Source organism: Gorilla gorilla, chromosome 4 (assembly GCF_029281585.2).
Source record: "Gorilla gorilla gorilla isolate KB3781 chromosome 4, NHGRI_mGorGor1-v2.1_pri, whole genome shotgun sequence".
Taxonomy (NCBI): domain Eukaryota; kingdom Metazoa; phylum Chordata; class Mammalia; order Primates; family Hominidae; genus Gorilla; species Gorilla gorilla.
This window is the reverse complement of record NC_073228.2, coordinates 84,065,386-84,085,546: the sequence shown is the minus strand read 5'-3', so window position 1 is coordinate 84,085,546 and position 20,161 is coordinate 84,065,386. Positions and strand designations below refer to the sequence as shown.

At 39.9% G+C, this 20,161-nt stretch overlaps 1 protein-coding gene and 1 non-coding gene across 19 annotated transcripts in view; one reads left to right on the top strand and one right to left on the bottom strand.

The window, feature by feature from the left end:
• NCOR1 (nuclear receptor corepressor 1) overlaps window positions 1–20,161 on the bottom strand; it is a 184,114-nt gene that overhangs the window by 62,386 nt on the left and 101,567 nt on the right. For 14 of the 18 annotated variants that reach the window (XM_055386110.2, XM_055386104.2, XM_055386116.2 and 11 more), the window contains 3 exons: window positions 14,338–14,464; window positions 6,820–7,375; window positions 3,937–4,066 (listed from right to left, as the gene is read on the bottom strand). In XM_055386110.2, coding sequence (XP_055242085.2) covers window positions 3,937–4,066; window positions 6,820–7,375; window positions 14,338–14,464 — 813 coding nt within the window. The remainder of the gene's footprint in view (window positions 1–3,936; window positions 4,067–6,819; window positions 7,376–14,337; window positions 14,465–20,161) is intronic. The other 4 variants (XM_055386126.2, XM_055386117.2, XM_055386124.2 and 1 more) reach the window with 1 other exon arrangement.
• On the top strand, window positions 4,274–4,377 carry LOC115934791 (U6 spliceosomal RNA). The gene has a single exon (XR_004070541.1). It is a non-coding gene; the product is annotated as a U6 spliceosomal RNA (small nuclear RNA).

Below are 20,161 nucleotides of genomic sequence, written 5' to 3'. Positions count from 1 at the left end.
AAATTACAACACATCTGTCTGATTCTAATTTATGGCAGCCAAGTCCCTTGTGGCCCTAGGTCCCATCCCTCATCTCTCTTTCACCAGGGATCAGATCCATTTATATATATATATTTTTTTTTTTTTTTTTTTTTTGAGACATAGTCTCACTCTGTTGCCCAGGCTGCAGTGCAATGGTGCAATCTTGGCTCGCTGGAACGCCCACCTCCCGGGTTCAAGCAATTCTCCTGCCTCAGCCTCCCAAGTAGCTGGGATTACAGGTGTGCACCACCACACCCGACTAATTTTTCTATTTTTTTTTAGTAGCGAAGGGGTTTTGCCATGTTGGCCAGGCTGGTCTCGAACTCCTGGCCTCAAGTGATCCACTCGCCTCAGTCTCCCAAAATGCTGGAATTACAGGTATGAGCCACCGTGCCTGGCGGATCACATCCATTTATGTTGATTTAAATGTCATCCATTTGTTAATGATTCACAAATTTTCTACTTCCTCAAGACACTTTCTCCAAGTTCCACACTTATATAAAATGGCCTACCTAACAACTCCACTTGAGATATCTCAAGGAAGCTCAGAACTTATGTTAAAGGGAACTTCCCATTTTTTAAACTCCATTCTTCTTCAGTTGCTCTCCATTTTAGACATGGAACCCCCAGGTGCTTCAGCCAGAAACCTGGCAGCCATCCTTGACTAATCAATCTCCTCCTCTCCCACAACCAACTCATTCACATAGCCATTCCCTTAGGATAGAAATGGACTGTTCCTTAAGATAGGCCATCCATAACCATCCAATAAAACATGGTGATACCCTCCCTGTTTTCCTTCTCATTGAGGCCTGTTCACTGCTTTCACAGTACACAGTATTTGCCAGTTTGAAACTGTTTTATTTTTCTGTCTCTCTGACTTTATGAAGAAAACAACCCAAGCTGTTTTGTCCAATACTTAAAAAAATAGCCCAGAACACAGTCCAGGATTAAATACCTCATGAATAACAAATATCCCTAGAAAGCCCTAGAGGTCTGACTTTTTTTAGAATCTGGTAACTTAAGACTTCCATAGTTTTTCCGCTAGCGTAAGTAGTAGTATTCACTGATCCTAAAACCCATAACTTTCTTGCCTTTGTGCTTTGTCTTCCATATAAACATAGCTTTTCCTCCTTTTGCTATAACGCCAAATGAGCTGTTTTGATCCAATGAAAATATTATTTCTTATGCAGTCTTCTGTAAGTTTCTAATTAAGAAGACACTCCCTCTTCTCCAAAACATCCATAGTATTTTTTAACCTAATAGAGCATCGCATTTTAATTCATTTTAACCTTTACAATAATTTTTTTAATGCCTTTTTTTTGAGACAGTGTCTCGCTTTTTCACCCAGGCTAGAGTGCAGTGGTGCCATCTCACCTCACCACAACCTCAAACTCTCGAGCTCAAGGAATCCTTCCACCTCAGCCTCCCAAACACAGGCGCATGGCACCATGCAGAGCTAAATTTTTTTTGTTTTTTTTTGGAGAGACAGGGTTTCGCCATGTTGCCCAAGCTGGTCTTGGAACTCCTGCGGTCAAGTGATCCACCCACCTCGGCCTCCCAAAAGTGTTGGGATTACAGGCGTGAGCCACCACACCCAGCCTATTTGCCTTATTATGCAGACCAGTCCATACGTTTTTTGAAATCAGAGGCTATAATATATAAATACTCTCCACAATATTAAGAACATTGTCTTAAACTAATCACTCAATAAGTGTCCATTTGAATGAGTCAGTGAATGAACAAATGTTTAATGATCTTTTTGTGGTAAGTACACAATTAAAAACTTTTACCACTTATTATTTGAGATAGAAAACACATTTTTGAATAAAGCAAGAGCTTTAAATATTTGAATAAACAGAAAATAACTAAAGAAAAGAACAATACCCAAGATTGGAATTCAGTATCAAAAATGAGTCAAATTTTACAGATTATTAAGGTAAAATATAAATAAAATATACTTGAAATCTGTAGATTATTAAGGTAAAATATAAAAATAAACTAGACTTGAAATTGTATACTGGAGTTAGCCATAATCTCTACAATTTATTCTAACTATTCAAAACCTAATTACATGCTTAATGCTACTACTGTTTTATGGCTCCTTATTGCTGTGGTTACAAACAAAAACAGGACTTACTAATATTTACGGCTAGAGCATTATATTTCTTTTTTTTTCTTAACTGGAAATGACTGTTTCAATCAATCATCACAAGTCATTTGAAAAAGCAATGTACTAAGGATATAACCTTTGGTTATCTCAAAGAGTTTACTCAAAGTTAGACTCAGCATCTTCCTACCCTTCTCTCCCATATGTCTTAGCACTCCCTAACCCAAGCCCAGCACAAGAGGATGTAAGAAAAACCAAGGTACTAAAATCAAGGACTGACCATACAGGTACTAGTCACAACAGTCCAGAGGTGGAAGCAATCCAAATGTCTATGAATGGATGAATGAATAAAATGTGGTATACAGATACAATGGAGTATTATTCAGCCTTTAAAAATAAAGAAATTCTGGCACCTGCTAAGTATACCTGGAGGACATTATGCTGAGTGAAATAAGCCTATCACAAAATGACAAATACTGTATGATTTCATTTATATGACATAATGTGGTACAATAAAAATTAAATATTTGGTCCTTCTCCCAAAGACTTTTTTTGTTCCAAATCCTTAGAATTTCCAGAGCAGTAAGAGTGTCTTTTGTATGCTAACAAGATGACTCCTGGCTGGGGCCTCTAGATTGCCTCAGGATAAGGGCTGACAGCCCAAAAAACCACAAGGCAGGAGGCTAGAACTTCTTTGGGGATTGGGGTATGATGTCTCTTAATATTTTGCCCAGACTGGGTTTGAACTTGCAATCCTCTTGCCTCAGCCTCCCAAATAGCTGGGAATACAGGGCTGGGACTACTGTTGGGCACCACCATGCCCAGCAAGGGCTGGAACTTTCAGCTCCATCCAGCTCACCCCACCCCCAACCCTCCAGGGAGAGGAGAGGGGCTAAAGGTTCATGCACCCATCACCAATGGCCAATGATTTAATCATTCATACCTATGTGATGAGGCCTTCATAAAAACCCCAAATGATGGGGTTTTAAGAGTTTCCAGGCTGGTGAACACGTGGAGTTGCTGGGAGGGAGGCAGACCTAGAGAGGAGACAGAAGCTCCACACCCCTTCTGCACACCTTGCCCGATCCATCTCTTCCATTTGGCTGTTTCTGAGTTATATCCCTTATAATGAACTAGTAATTATAAGTAAAGCATTTTCCTAAGTTCTCTGAGGCATTTTAGCAAATTATGGAACCTGACGAGGAGAGTCGGAGGAATCCCCAGTCTGCAGCCTAGTCAGAAGTGTGAGTAACCTGGGGACCCAATACCTATAGAACTGGCATCAGAAATGGGGGTAGCCTTGTGGTACTGAGCCCTTACACTTGTGGTATTAGATGATTATGCCAGGTAGTTGGTGTCCGAATTGAACTGAACTGTAGGAACCTAGCTGGTGACCAAAGAGGTAGAGAATTCGTTGGTGTGAGAAAAAAGCCCATACATTTGGTATAGTAAGTATTGTGGGAAAGAACAGTTCACTGGTATCTAAACTGTGTGTTAAATTCATAGAACCAGAAAGCAGAACAGTGGTTACCAGTGGCAAGCGGCAGGAGGAAGAGAGGAGTTGTTTAATTAATTTCGCATTCGAAAGATGAAAAGGTCCTGGGGATCATTTTCTAAACAATGTCAATATACTTAACACACTTAACACGAGTGAACTGTATACTTAGAATTGGTTACGATTATTAATTTCATGTTATGTTTTGTACCACTATTTTTTAAATCAAGAACCAATTAAAGAACAGAAGAAATATGTCTATAAAGGTCTCAGTTTTTCATCTTTAGTTTTCTTCCTCACAATAAAAACTTACCATTGGTGGGATAACAGCAGCTCGATGCTGAAGCTGTGGCAGATCCAGTGGATTTGGTTTTAATGGAGATGAGACTAGTATAGATCCAGTGGGGTTTAACAGTGAAGGCTTTGAGTCCATAGGAAACATTCTGCAATTGCAATTTAAAAAAAAGATAAATGAATACATTTTTAAGACTCAAACGTATAATCACTGTAAGTTCTTCTAAGTTAGTAGGTACATACACATGCACACATGGACACATGGACACACATATATTAACCCATATAAAATATTTGGACAGTTAAGGAAAAAGGAACCTACAAAGCTGATTTTCCAGATAAAGAAACTGAATATCGTACTCACTTCAGCAGCGCACATACTAAAATTGAAATGATACAAAGATTACCATGGCCCCTGTGCAAGAAAAACATGCAAATTTGCAAAGCATTTTATATTAGAAAGAAAAGAAAAAAGAAACCTAATACTGACTTACAGGTTGAAATTTATCTGTATTGTCTATATCTAACCAACAAAACAATCTAAACAAAGTCCATTTAAAACTGTTCAGTCCTAATTTACCACAAATATCCTAACATGGGTTAAAAACTAGTTACCTGTTAGAGGATGTTTTATTGGGATCACAGAGTATTTTTTTAAATATTTGAATAAGCTGCTGTGATTTTTAAACTGAAAATTTCATCCAAAATTCCAGAACTCTGGCTTCTCATGAAAAATGGAAAGAACCAACAACATGAAATCAGCACTCCCCAACAGCAGCGACCTGCCATGCATCCAGCAGCTGCCACCCCGCTCACATGAGCACACACTCCTCTGCTCACCATAGTCCCTGCCATCTCACACTCCACCGGCTGATGTTGCCCATACCTACACTCAAGTTTAGGATGCCCAATATATAAACTTGAGGAAATTTTGTACTAGTGTCATGCTTTATGGGCCTGGTCATATTTCCCAGTGTTGTCATGGTCACTGGGGGAAGGTGAACATTTAAAAATGTATAAATTGGTAAGAAAATTAGACTGTATTTAAAAAACAATTCACATACTATATAAAGAAAGATTATATTAAAGCTATAGAAAATTGAAAGTGTTATTTTGGTCATTTGGGAGCAGTGTAGACTTTAGGGTGTCATTAAGAAACCATCATATTTTTCCAAGGAATTTCTGAATTTCAAAACTACTATCATGTTCATCTCTTAGGATGTTTAACATTTAAAATTACTGCCATCCTACCTAATTTTTCCTTCACGTATAGTTACCAAAAACCAACAGTGCAAAACACAGATAATCCTTATTTAGATGAGATGTTTCAATAAGGAATGCTTAAAAAGGGACTACACAGCTTGAATCCATTTATGTTTACTGCAGTTAAAGACTGACACCATTAAAATAAAATCTAGATTACTCTGAGGTGAAAGAAAAAGAGTGATAGTCAAATTTTCTGGTAAACCAACAGTTAAGCAGAACACCTATTTTATTTCAATTCATGCTGATGAAAATTCTAGCATCTACTATATAAAACACTCTGAGGAATCAGCACTATAACGCTCCATATTATTATTCTAGTATCAAATCTCATTATGGAGTACATAAGATATAAAATATATTGGATATGAACTGAAAATACAGTGACACCAAGACACACTCTGAAAGCTAAACTTTGAAGAGAATTTAGCTATCTGTTGAGTAGCTTGTCTCTTTATTCTTATTAAAAAGAAAAAAAAGGAGTGGGGTTTAATTGGGTTCAGATTAAGTGATGTTTCAGTCTAATTCACTTCTAGAATTTGCACCAATTTACCATTCTACTAAAATTATAAGTGATTCAATGTCTTTTAAGGAAAAGGAAACACCAGGAAATAAAATATATTAAATAAAGTAATAACTATACCTGTAAAATATATATCTTTTACTGTAATTTTTATAAAAACTATAAAGATATGATACATTTTTTGTATAATTAATTAACCTTTAATGACTAAAACTACTTGTAAACTGCAGGGAGCGGTGGCTCACACCTGTAATTCCAGCACTTTGGGAGGCTGAGATGGGTGGATCACCTGAGGTCAGGAGTTTGAGACCAGCCTGGCCAACACGGCAAAACCCCATCTCTACTAAAAATACAAAAATTAGCCAAGCATGGTGGCGTGTGCCTATAGTCCCAGCGACTCAGAAGGCTGAGGCAGGAGAATCACGTGAACTCAAGAGGTGGAGGATGCAGTGACCCGAGATCGTGTCATTGCACTCCAGCCTGGGGAAGAACGAGACTCCGTCTCAAAAAAAGAAAAAAAACTTGTAAATTAATCTGCATTATACCTGATATTTTAAATTACAAATATGAACAATCTAAAATGTTAACTGATACAAAAAAGTGGTCATAATTATCATTACTTTGCATTTAAATTATGCTTTCTAAAAATTTTCAGAACACTGAACGTGTCTCTCTTTTCAGCATTTTCTTCTACCTAATAAGTAGGGGCTGGTAGGCCTTGTTTTGAGGTTGCACTGCCTTAGAGAAGCGGGAGCTCCTCAATGCCTCTAGCCTCCACCTTCTTCTACCACATTCCACTGCTGCCCTCCTCGGGCACAACAGTTATCTGTGGTTTATTCACAACTTTATTAGTTGAAATTCCCTGTTATGCTATCATACAGAACACACGTAACAAGACAGATGTAGGAGAAATGTATAATCTGTTTCATTAAAATGATCATACAATAGTTTGTGGTTATTTAAACAGAACAGTATCAGCCCAATATTAAAATCGTACAGACTACCTATAACGTGCCAATATTTACATAGGAGCCATGTCTGCAGCCAGCACCACCCTGTGATTCAGTCACCAACCAGTAGAGTAAGCACGGGGAGGACTTATGGAACGAGCCTCACCTCTGCCTCTCTGGCTCTCCATCCACATCCTCATCAGCGCTGCACGTGGCACTGGAATCATTGTCTGACTGGGGTTCGGGCCTTTGGGCATTTATTTGCTGAGCTACCACCAAATCTTCATCTCTAGGTTCCACCTTCTCACTGGCTCTATCCAAGTCTCTTTCTTTGGTATTATCACCTTCAACTTTAGATGCATGGTTTTCTGGCACCCTCACTTCAACGTCCACAGAGTCAGCTTTGGTAGCGGGTGGGGGATCACAAACAGAACCCTCTTCAGCACTGTGCTCCTGCTGATCTACGTCCATCTGCTCTGCTGTCTCAGCACTGATGCTGTCATTCACCTGGGTCTCCACACTTTCATCTTCAGCTGGTTTTGTACTTGAAACTGCTAAGGAGGGAGATGTACTGGGTGCAGTTTCCGTGGTGGGCTCAAGCTCAACCGCAGGTTCTGTGTTTCCTCGAGAAGTAGCATTTTCAGGACTGTCCTCGCTGGGCTTGACAGCTTCAACTGGTGAAGGAGAAGGAGCACTTTCTGTATCAGAACTATTTTCTGCACCTTAAAGATAATGATACAGCATAAAAATCTGATAATGAACATGTTTCAGGTGGTGATAGAAACCATGCTTGAAAGTAGTTGTTTAGGATGAATTCTACTCCTTTGATGACCTCATTGAAGTATTTACAGCCATTGAGAAGGCTAATGTTTCCTACAGAGTATAAAAGTGAAAGATCAAATTATCTTGACCTTCTGAAACTAAAAGCATAAAGGATTTTAATGTCTGAAAATAATTTATATGAAATTGAAAAAGAACGAACAATAAAACTAAACAAAAAACATTCCTATAAATGATGACATTCTGGTGTATTTCTAGAAGCCTCTTCCTGTGAATTTCCTTTTACCCAGCTGAACTGACACTCTAGAACGGCTCCATCCAATAGACATATAATGTAATCACATCTGTAATTTTAATTTTTCTGATGGTCACATTAAAAAAGTAAGAAGAAATGGGTCAAATAATTTAAACTTTTTTTTAAATTTTTTAATTTTTTGGAGATGGGGTTTTGCTCTTGTTACCCAGGCTGGAGTGCAATGGTGCGATCTCGGCTCACTGCAACCTCCGCCTCCTGGGTTCAAGCGATTCTCCTGCCTCAGCCTCCCAAGTAGCTGGATTTACAGGTGTGTGCCACCATGCCTAGCTAATTTTGTAGAATTTATTTAATTAACCCAGTATATGTGAAATATCATTTTAACATGTGATCAATAGCAAAAAATCATAAGATTATTTTTCCTTTTCTTTGGTACTAAATCTTCAAAATCTGGTGTGTATTTTACATTTTCTGCATATCTAATTTTTTTTTTTTGGAGGCAGAGTCTCGCTCTGTCACCCAGGCTGGACTGCAGTGGTGCTTTCTTGGCTCACTGCAGCCTCCGCCTCCCAGGTTCCAGCGATTCTTGTGCCTCAGCCTCCTGAGTAGCTGGGATTATAGGTGCCTGGCACCATGCCCGGCTAATTTTTGTATTTTTAGTAGAGATGGGGTTTCACCATGTTGCCCAGGCTGGTCTTGAACTCCTGACGTCAGGTGATCCGCCTGCCTCGGCCTCCCAAAGTGCTGGGATTACAGACATAGGCCACCGCACCCAGCCTGCATATCTAAATTTAAACTAGCCAAATTTCAAGTGCTCAATAGCCACAAGTGTCTAGCGGCTACCACACTGGACAGAAGGTTCTAGAATACTATTTCACAGATTTTTAATTTAATGTTGTAACACAGATCTTTCCCCATATCGTTTATATTGTTCTATAAATAGACTTTCAGTGCTTTTTGACATCTTTACCTAGATATATCAAAGGCAGCACAAATTCAGTATGTCCTGTACTAGAGTTGTAATAACCACTTGCAAATCAGATTCTTTTCTAGGGTTTACTATCCAATTAAACAAAACAGAGACCAAGAAGTCATCTTTTAAACCCTCTTCTCATTTACCCCATATCCAGCCTTGACAAGGGTCACTGATTTTCTCTCTAAAAATTTCTCTTGAATCTATCCAATCCTGTTCAACTTCACAGCTAGCACTCTAGTCCAAAACCAACTCTCTTCACTCCACTTCAGACCATTCTTTACAACAAAGATAGAGTTGTCTTTTTAAAAGCCAGATTTTACCACAATAACTCACTCTCTCACTCTCATAACTTTTCAGTGGACCCCCATTACTATTAGGATGAAGTTCCAAAATTGCTGGTATGGTCTGCAAGGCCTTGCCCAGTGGGCCCCCTCCAGCCTCTCCAGCTTGGACACAGCTCCCTGAATTCAAGTCACACTGGCCTTTATTTAGTTTGTTCAATGCCTCATGCATCTTCTACCACAGAGACTTTGTACATGCCATTCACCTTTACTGAAAGGCTCTTTCACCTACTTTTCCTTTGGTGATCAACTCAAACATCACATGCTTAAAAAGCCTTCTATGGGCTGGGCGCACTGGCTCACGCCTGTAATCCCAGCACTTTGGGAGGCCGAGGTGGATGGATCACCTGAGGTGAGGAGTTTGAGACCATCCTGACCGACATAGTGAAGCCCCGTCTCTACTAAAAATACAAAATTAGCCACATGTGGCATGCCTGTGCTCCCAGCTACTTGGGAGGCTGAAGTAGGAGAATCGCTGGAATCCGGGAAGTGGAGGTTGCGGTGAGCCGAGATCATGCCAGCCTGGGCAACAAGAGTGAAACTCTGTCCCCCCACCCCCCAAAAAAAGCCTTCCATGGTTTCCTTAACAAAGTTATATTTTGCTAATATAGTTCTGATACCACATGTACTAGTTACAGTTACAATCTTACATTTATTTACTAGAATGATTTCTGGCTATTTCTTCCACTAGGCTATAAACTCCATGAAGACAGAGATCATATATTTTGATTATCACTTAAGTACTAGCCTGGTACACAGTAGACTCAAATACTGGCTGGATTATAAAGTACATGAATGGTTGTGAAAACCTAAGTAACCGTCTGGGAAAAAAAATATTTTTTAATTGTATATAATAGACAGCAATATAAAAAAAAACTTCTACAAATTCATCCTTTCAAATATGATGAAGTGCCAACTATGTATGTGCAGGGAGCTGTCTGAGGTACCACGGACACAGCAATTTAAGAAAACCTAAGCAGATGCTCTCATGGAGCCCATATTCTAGCGTGAAATAGACAACAGTAAATATGTGATATAGGCTGAGAGTGGTGGCTCACGCCTATAATCCCAGCACTTTGGGAAGTTAAGGCAGGAAGAATGCCTAAGGCCAGGAGTTCAAGACCAGCTTGGGCCACATAGTAAGACCTCATCTCTACAAAAAAATTAAAAAATTAGCTAGTCATGGTGGCGTACACCTGTAATCCCAGCTATTGGGAGGCTGAGGCAAGAGAATCACTTGAGCCCAAGAGGTCAAGGCTTGTAGTGAGCTGTGTTCACGCTGGTACACTTCAGCACTGGGTAACAGAGTGAGACCCTGTCTCAAAAAAACAAAAGAAGTGATATATCAGGTGGTGATCAGTGCAGTGACTAAACGACAAAACTGAGAAAGAAGTGGGTGAGGAGGTATTATAGAAAAAAGTGATATCTGAACAGAGGACTCAAGGAAATGAGAGAATGAGCCCTGGGCACATGGTGGGGAAGAGCATCCCAGGTAGAGGGATTAGAAAGCACAAAGCCTCCTGAAGTCGGGGTTGGTTTGCCCAGGAACAGCAAAGAGGACAGTGTGGTTGGAGCAGAGGGGGCCAACAAAAAAGCAGCTGGCAGAAAGTTCACAGAGGTACAAAGGTCAGTTCGTGCAGAGCCTCATAAATTGCAGTAAGGCCTTGGGTCTTTATTTTTACTGAGATGGGAAAGTGTTACAGAATTTGGACTAGAGAAGAAACATGATTTGATTCACATTTTGGAAGAATTACTCGGGCTGCTGTGGAAGAAAAAACAGAATGGACCTTGTCTCTACACAAAATAAAAAAGTACATTAGTCAGGTGTGGTGGTACACGCCTATGGTCCCAGATACTTGGGGGGATGAGGTGGGAAAACTGCTTGAGCCTGGGAGTTTGAGGCTGCAGTGAGCCACGATCGAGCCACTGCACTCCAGTCTAGGTGACACAGCGAGACCTCATCTCTAAAAATAAATAAAAAGAATGGAACAAAAAGAAGCAAGAGACTAATCAAAAAACTATTGCAATGAGGGCTCCTCAGAAGCAGGATAGGAGCAATGGAGACAAGGATCCAATTCTAAAGAGACTAAAGAAAACCTAATTTATTGATATAGTGAAAGACCAGAGGGAAAAGCAGCTTGTGGTGGTAGAGACACAAGAGTTTGCTTTGGCTGTTAACAATAAGATGGCTCTTAGGCATCCAAATGGAAATACTGTAGGTGATCAAATATATGAGCCTGGAGTTCACATGAGAGTTCAAGTCTCCAAGAAACAAACAAACAAACAAACAAACAAAGACAAGCAAATAATTCAGAAGAGTACCTCACATGTAGTAAGGTTTTAATATATGGCAGCCATGGCCAGGCGCGGTGGCTCATGCCTGTAATCCCAGCACTTTGGAAGGCCAAGGCAGGCAGAACACCTGAGGTCAGGAGTTCGAGACCAGCCTGACCAACGTAGTGAAACCCCATCTCTACTAAAAGTACAAAAATTAGCTGGGCATGGTGGCAAGCACCTATAATCCCAGCTACTCGGAAGGCTGAGGCAGGGGAATTGCTTGAACCCGGGAAGCAGAGGTTACAGTGAGCTGAGATTGCAACACTGCACTCCAGCCTGGGCAACAAGCGCGAGACTCCATCTCTAAAACAAACAAACAAACCAACAAACAAAAACAGCAGCCATTATCATTACTGAAAGATCCTACCAAAGCATTGAAAAGCTAACAAAAAGCCCAACTTAACCTTCATTTCTGTTTATATAGTGGTAGAAAGCCCCAAATCCAAGGGCAAACTAACAAGGCATTTATCTTCAAAATATTAGAAGACATGTTAGTGGTTATACAGCAGATGATATCATTTGACATAAGCACTTTTCCAATTTTCTTCTTCCAAGCCACAAAAGAGTAGGAAGGTTTCCAAGGCACAATGTTTCACCAAGCAGTAGCCAAACATGAGTATCTTTTTTTTTTCCTAAAAATACAAAAAAAACCTTAAAGAATGATGTAGAAAAAGAGAACAAGAGCAAATCCAAATTTTGGTGAAGTTTGGTCTGATTTAATTCTTCTAATCGTGAAAGATACTCAAACAGTCAGATGTGTTTTAGGAAAACAGATAGAGGAACCCTCCCTTCAGCAGCTGCCTTCGTTCTTCAACTGGCAAGAGACTTGCCACACAATAAACAGTGCATCTGTGCTGTCTCATTAAGATTAGGAATAAGTATGAGATCACAGGTCACATGAGCTGCATTTATGTTCTCTTCTTGACACTTTCCAAACGAAGCTAAGTCAACAGGAAGAGAGAGCCTACAATTCTACTGGGAAAATCATTTCCTCTTAATAGGAAACTCTTCTAGATGATTGAGCAGATGTGATGGTGCCACCCTACACTTGATCAGACATTATATATATATATATATATATATATATATTTTTTTTTTTTTTTTTTTTTTTTTTTTTTGAGACAAAGTCTCGCTCTGTCGCCCAGGCTGGAGTGCAGTGGCATGATCTCAGCTCACTGCAAGCTCCGCCTCCCAGGTTCACGCCATTCTCCTGCCTCAGCCTCCCGAGTAGCTGGGACTACAGGCGCCCGCCACCATGCCCGGCTAACTTTTTTTTGTATTTTTAGTAGAGACGGGGTTTCACCGTGTTAGCCAGGATGGTCTCGATCTCCTGACATCGTGTTCCGCCCTCCTGGGCCTCCCAAAGTGCTGGGGTTACAGGCATGAGCCACTGCGCCTGGCCCAGATAGACATATTAATACCAGACTTGGGCTTTGTTATGGACTGCATTGTGCCCCTCCCCACCAAAATTCTTCTGTTGGAGCCCTACCCTGCAATGTAACTGTATTTGAAGACGAGGCCTTTAAGGAGATGACTAAGGTTAAATGAGATTATAACAGTGGGCTCTAATCCAGTAGGAGTTGTCTTCACATGAGGAAGAGACACCAGGAGTGCGCACACCCAAAGGAAAGGCCATGTAAGGACAAAGTAACGAGGCGGTTAGCCATCTGCAAGCCACAAAGACAGCCCTCATCAGAAAGCAACTGTGCCAGCACCTTGACCTTGCACATACAGCCTCCAGAACCGTGAGAAAATTAATTTCAGTTGCTGCAGCCACCCAATCTGTGGTATTTTGTTATGGCAGCCCAAGGAGGTTTATTAACCTCCAGGCTTCATTAACATTTATAACCCCAGGGAATACTAGCCACCAGAAACAAACCCATTAAAACCAAGAGACTCTGACAACCTCTCTAGAAGTGCCATTAACACACCAAACTACCTTCCCTGTTTGCAGCACTCTTACCCTACCCTCGGGTGAGACTTCTCTAATACTCTCTCTACTCTTGTAAAGATGACCTCATTTTTCACAAACCCTCCCCAAAACAAGTTTAAGGTTAGGGGTTGTTCAAAGCCAAAACCCATTTCAATACAAGTTTAAGTTTAAAAGACAATAAGAATAATCTATAGGAAAAAAAAAAACATGAAATCTAATATTACTAAACCTGGAGGATGTACAACTTTTAAGCTTATACAAAATAAAGACCCTACACAGAAAAGAGATACAACTATAATTACACAAAGTTTAAACAAAAGTAATTGAAAAGGAAAACAAAAAGAAAATGATGGAAAAAATTATCTGCATATACAAAACATGAACATATTTAATATATAATATATGAAGAGCTACTAAAAGCATTACAAAAATCCCCACATCAGAAGCAGTCAATTTCCAAAAAAAAAAAAAAAAAATCCACAGAAACTTTAATCAGAGTGTAAACTGAAATAAATTAGGTATCTTTTTTCTTACCAAAAAAATCAAGAAAACATTTACCTTTCCATGAACTTGTCATTAGTTTAAATGACAAAGATACATTATTTCTTAAATTTCCTTAAGTTTTGTGTTTTTTTTTTCTATTGGTGCTTCTAGGGTCACTAATTCTTTTTACGTAAAAACATTACTACAGTACATATAAATCTCTGTAAAAATATGAAAATAAATCAAACTTAAGCCAATAAAATAAAGAGAAATGTAACCAACTATACTAACTGAACAAATAAATGTGGCAATGACACAGACACACAGGTATTTTATTGATGTTGGCACTTGATGTCTGAAGCAGGACTGCCATTTCCAAGATCTTCTGGACCATCCTAGGTGCTACATAAATATTTGTTGATTAAATGAATAAAAACATTATGTTCAAGTTTGAAGTCTCCACACCATGAAAACACTGGCACACTGTTTCCTCAATGAAGCAACTCCTACACAGTCAAATCACTAAAAATTATTTATTCTGGATAGCAGATGTCACAACTAAATTTAAAATTTTGAGATACCTTCGCTGTCTTCTGGATTTTCTTCTTCATTGGAGGCTTCAATATCTTCATCCTCCTGAGCAGAAACAGTGGAAGCGACACTTTCACACTGAGACACATCTCGCTCTTCACGAGGTTTTCGTGAAGTCTAAAGGAGGAAAGAGTATTATTTGATTTAAATAACTAAAAAGAAAAAAAAATTCATTTCTGAAATAATGTAGAACATTGATAAGCACACACACACCCGACAAGGAGGTCACACGTTTGACAATAGTTCTGGTTAAAGTGCAGATAAATACCTCTCCATAATCACTAACTGGCCAAATTTTGTGTAGATGGCTCGCCTTTATCAAACTAAGCAAAAGTTACATCTGATCCACTTTTGGAATTACTCACCACTATACATGTACAAATAGCCAAAAATCACATACCTCCATGCTTTTTACTCACTCCAGATAATGTTATCTAATAAAAATATATATATTTATTTTCTAAAGATAATATATACCTTGAAATGTGGAAGACATAACACTACAAAAATCACTGCTCATTATTCCAACAGTAAGAGATTCTAAATATACCGGTACATTTCCTTTCAATCTTTCAGAGGCATATACATGAATATAAATATTTATGTATACATGTAAACACAACCAGGAAAGCCCTATGTAATTACATATTCACTTTTTTAACATAATGTAGCCATGAGCAGAACATATCACTGTTACAAATTCTTCCTAATTATTATTAATGATCCCATGAAAACATTATGTTGACATAATACTGACATATATTATGTTGACATATAATTAAAATTCTCCTATTTTAAGGCATTTTGGTAATTTTCAATTTTTGGTATAAATAATGCTGCAAGAAACTTCCTTCACTAGCATTAAGAATCACGCAATTTTATAAGCAACAACTCATCATTGATATTACTACTGAATTTCTTTTTACCACTCAATTTATTTTTCTTTTTTTCTTTTTTGAGACAGAATCTTGCTCTGTCACCCAGGCTGGAGTGCAGTGGCAGGATCTCAGCTCACTGGAACCTCCACCTCCTGGGTTCAAGCAATTCTCTGCCTCAGCCTCCCGAATAGTTGGAATTACAAGCACCTGCCACCAGGCCCAGCTAATTTTCATGTTTTTAGTAGAGACGGGGTTTCACCATCTTGGCCAGGCTGGTCTTGAACTCCTGACCTCGTGATCCACCCGCTTTGGCCTCCCAAAGTGCTGGGATTACAGGCGTGAGCCACCGCACCCAGCCAATACCACTCAATTTCTTTTACTATAAAAAAGCACAAATTCAGCTAAGCATAGGAGCTCATGTCTATAATCCCAGCACTTTGAGAGACTGAGGTGGGAGGATCACTTGAACTCAGGAGTTTGAGATTAGCCTGCGCAACAAAGTCAGACACCTGTCCCTACAAAAAATAAAAAAATTAGCTGTGTGCGCTGGTGCTCTCCTGTAGTCCCAGTTACACAGTAGACTGAGCCAGGGAGATCGCTTGAGCCCAAAAGGCTGAATCTGCAGTGAGCTGTGATCATGCCACTGCACTCCAGGCTGGGTGACAGTGAGACTCGTTCAAAAAAAAACAAAAAACAAAAAAACAAAAATTTTTTTAAATTCCTTTTTAAAAAAAATGGTATGCTCCCTTCTGCAAAGTATGTTTATGCAAAATTGCTCATTCTTCTACTGGGGTCGCATATACGTAAGAGTACATGTGTACACATTTAACTATAAGACGTTAGCTATTTACATTATATTTATAACTTCATGTTACTAAATAGAAGGCTTAATATCTTCTGTGTTTGCAGACCCAGGGTTCTGGAAGTCCCAGCCCTGATGGTCCTCTGTCTTGTGCCCCTTACAGAGCCTACGTTTCACCTCACATGAGCTGTCAGCCTCTCCCAGTGAGACTCCTCAGAAGAGGAAAATATACTACTGCCCTGTTAAAAATTACCCGTACGTCTACTCAACATTCTCATGCGGATGATATTTAGGATCCAACCTAAAATATTAATTAACTCAAGAGAAACAATCATTTTCTAATATCAGAGTCACAGAATTAGTTGCAATTCTCAAGGCTAATATTTCTAAGTTCATAGCAGGAATGCAAGAGAATCCCAGAGACACACTGGCTACACTTTCTAAAAAGCTTTCAGAAGATTCTGTAAATTTTCAAGGATAATAACTACTTTTAATTTATTTGTTTGTTTTTGAATATGAGGTGTTGCTGTGTTGCCCAGACTGGTCTGGAACATCTGGCCTCAAGCAATCCAGGTGTGACCTACCATGCCCAGCAAATAAGTTATTATATGGATTTTTCCAGAGCCCAGTGTATGTCCCTCTCTCACCACTATCAACCCATTCTGTTTGGTCCTTTCACTAGTAACTTGGGAAGAGACAACTTTTTACCCTACTACAACATCCCTCTGTTCACATGCAATAATCCACTACGTTGCCAAGCATTTTCTTCAATATATGATAGCATTCACTAATTCTTAATGTACAGTCAAATATATAGAAACACAGGCCAGGCGCAGTGGCTCATGGCCAGACCCAGTGGCTCAGACCTGTAATCCCAGCACATTGGGAGGCCAAGGCGGGCAGATAACTTGAGGCCAGGAGTTCAAGACCAGCCTGGCCAACATGGTGAAACCCCGTCTCTACTAAAAATACAAAAATTAGTCAGGCATGGTGGTGCATGCCTGTAATCCCAGCTACTTGGGACGCTGAGGCAGGAGTATCGCTTGAGCCCAGGAGGCAGAGGTTGCAGTGAGCCGAGATCAAGCCACTGCACTCCAGCCTTGGTGACAGAGCAAAACTCCATCTCAAAAAATAAAATTAAATAAAAATTAAAATTAAAAAAAAAAAAAGAAGACATTCTGCCAGGAAAACTGCCTTTGGGGTCCAATTGTAACTCTTCCCAGAATCTCCAATCAACCAGCCTACTCCATTAGACACTGGACTCACCAACCCTCCACAATCACAGGAGCCAGTTCCTTAAATCTCAATCTTTCTTTCTATATATATGCATACACACATCCTGTTAACTGTGTTTCTCAGGAGGACCATGACTAATATAACATACATTTATTTATTTATTTTTATTTTTATTTTTCAGACGGAGTCTTGCACTGTCACCCAGGCTAGAGTGCAGGGGCGCCATCTCGGCTCACTGCAAGCTCTGGCTCCCGGGTTCACGCCATTCTCCTGCCTCAGCCTCCCGAGTAGCTGGGACTACAGGTGCCCGCCACCATGCCCGGCTAATTTTTTGTACTTTTAGTAGAGAAGGGGTTTCACCATGTTAGCCAGGATGGTCTCAATCTCCTGACCTAATGATCCACCCACCTTGACGTCCCAAAGTGCTGAGATTACAGGCATGAGTCCCCACACCCAGCCAACATTTATATTTTAAATACATATCTGACTCATTTTTTACTTCACTTTTTCTCAAAACATTTTGGATGTTACCTCCTGAAGTCAAGTCTTTATCTTGTCAGTAGACTTTTTCATGTTTTGGTTGCTACAGCATATTTTTAACTCTCACATTCTTATTATTAACCTAAAGGCCCCTTTGTATACACACTTTTAAATCAGTCAATGTTATACTTTGTATACTCTTAATAAATTCAAATCTTATTAGCTTTACTATCACACTTTAATAATTCTCAAATTTTTTGGTCTAAGGATGCAACACTCTTAAAAAGTATTAAAGGCCGCAGAGAACTTTTCTTTTTTTTCTTTTGGGACGGCATCTCACTCTGTCGCCCGGCTGGAGTACAGTGGCGCGATCTCAGCTCACTGCAACCTCCGCCTCCCAGGTTCAAGTGATTCTACTGGCCTCCTGAGTAGCTGGGATTAAAGGTGCACACCATCACACCCAGCTAATTTTTGTATTTTTAGTAGAGACAGGATTTCACCACGTTGGCCAGGATGGTCTTGATCTCTTGAACTCGTGATCTGCCCGCCTCGGCCTCCCAACGTGCTGGGATTAAAGGCGTGAGCCACTGCACCTGGCCAAAGAGCTTTTCTTTATCGGAGAAATACAGACAGCCAGATAGACACTTACTATATCAGAAACTAACACTAAGAAAACTTCAAAATTTTAAATTATTAAAAACAATATAAACTCATAAATTATTATTTATTTATTTATTTTGAGATGGAATCTCGCTCTGTCGCCTAGGCTGGAGTGCAGTGGTGCGATCTCGGCTCACTGCAAGCTCTGCCTCCTGGGTTCACGCCATTCTCCTGCCTCAGCCTCCCCAATGGCTGGGACTACAGGCACCCACCACCATGGCCGGCTAACATTTTTTTCTGTATTTTTAGTAGAGACGGGGTTTCACCATGTTAGCCCGGATGGTCTCGATCTCCTGACCTTGTGTTCTGCCCTCCTCAGCCTCCCAAAGTGCTGGGATTACAGGCATAAGCCACCGCGCCTGGCCAAGAATTTATTTTTTTAATGAAAAGTAACCATTTTCCAAAAAAAAAAAAAAAAAGATTTACTATAACAGTGGCACAACCTTCCCTTTTTGGAAATCTCTTCCATGTCTGATCTAACAGAGACAGCAAAATTCTCAAGGTGCTTCCACATATGATCTAATCTGTGGATTACATTAAGTAATCTAATGTTTTGGTTGAAGTATAAGAAAACAATGTAGTCTCACACAGATATGTCGTTGGAAAAGGGAAGAATATTTTAACAGATTTTTCAGATACTTATGAATATTATTTTTTGATACTGTACCAAAACTCACCAAGTGTCACTTATTTGTTAGTTACAATATGAAATCTTATACCATATCAAGGAACCCTTTATACTCTGTTAAAATCTATAATCTGGCCAGGTGCGGCGGCTCACGCCTGTAATCCCAGTACTTTGGAAGGCTGAGGCAGGCAGATCACTTGAGGCCAGGAGCTGAAGACCAGCCTGACCAACATGGTGAAACCCCATCTCTACTAAAAATACAAAAATTAGCTGGGCATAGTGGCGTGCGCCTGTAATCCCAGCTGCTAAGGAGGCTGAGGCAGGAGAATTGCTTGAACCTGGGAGGCGGAGGTTGCAGTAAGCCAAGATCATGCCACTGCACTCCAGCCTGGGCAACAGGGTGAGACTCCATCTCAAAAAAAAAGAAAAAAGAAAAAAATCTATAACCTATCTTACATTTGGTACATTAAAAAAACATTATCAATCTTTTATCAATGCATGATCCATTAGTATTAGTTCGTTTTCATGCTGCTGATAAAGACATACTTGAGACTGGGAAGTAAAAGAGGTTTAATGGACTTACAGTTCCACATGGCTGGGGAGGCCTCACAATCATGGCAAAAGGGAAGGAGGAGCAAGTAACGTCTTACATGATGGCGGCAGGCAAAAAAAAAAAAAAAAACTTGCGCAGGGGAACTCCTCTTTATAAAACCAGTAGATCTCCTAAGACTGATTCACTATCACAAAAATAGCATGAGAAAGACCTGCCCCATGATTCAATTATCTCCCACTGGGTCCCTCCCACAACACATGGGAACTGTGGGACCTACAATTCAAGATGAGATTTGGGTGGGGACACAGCCATAGCATATCATTCTGCCGCTGGCCCCTCCCACATCTCATGTCTTCACATTTCAAAACCAATCATGCCTTCCCAACAGTCCTCCAAAGTCTTCACTAATTTCAGCATTAACCCAAAAGTCCATAGCCCAAAGTCTCATCTGAGACAAGGCAAGTCCCTTCCCCTATGAGCCTGTGAAAGCAGAAGCAAGTTAGTTACTTCCTAGATACAATGGGGGCACAGGTATTGGGTAAATACAGCTGTTCCAAATGGGAGAAATTGGCCAAAC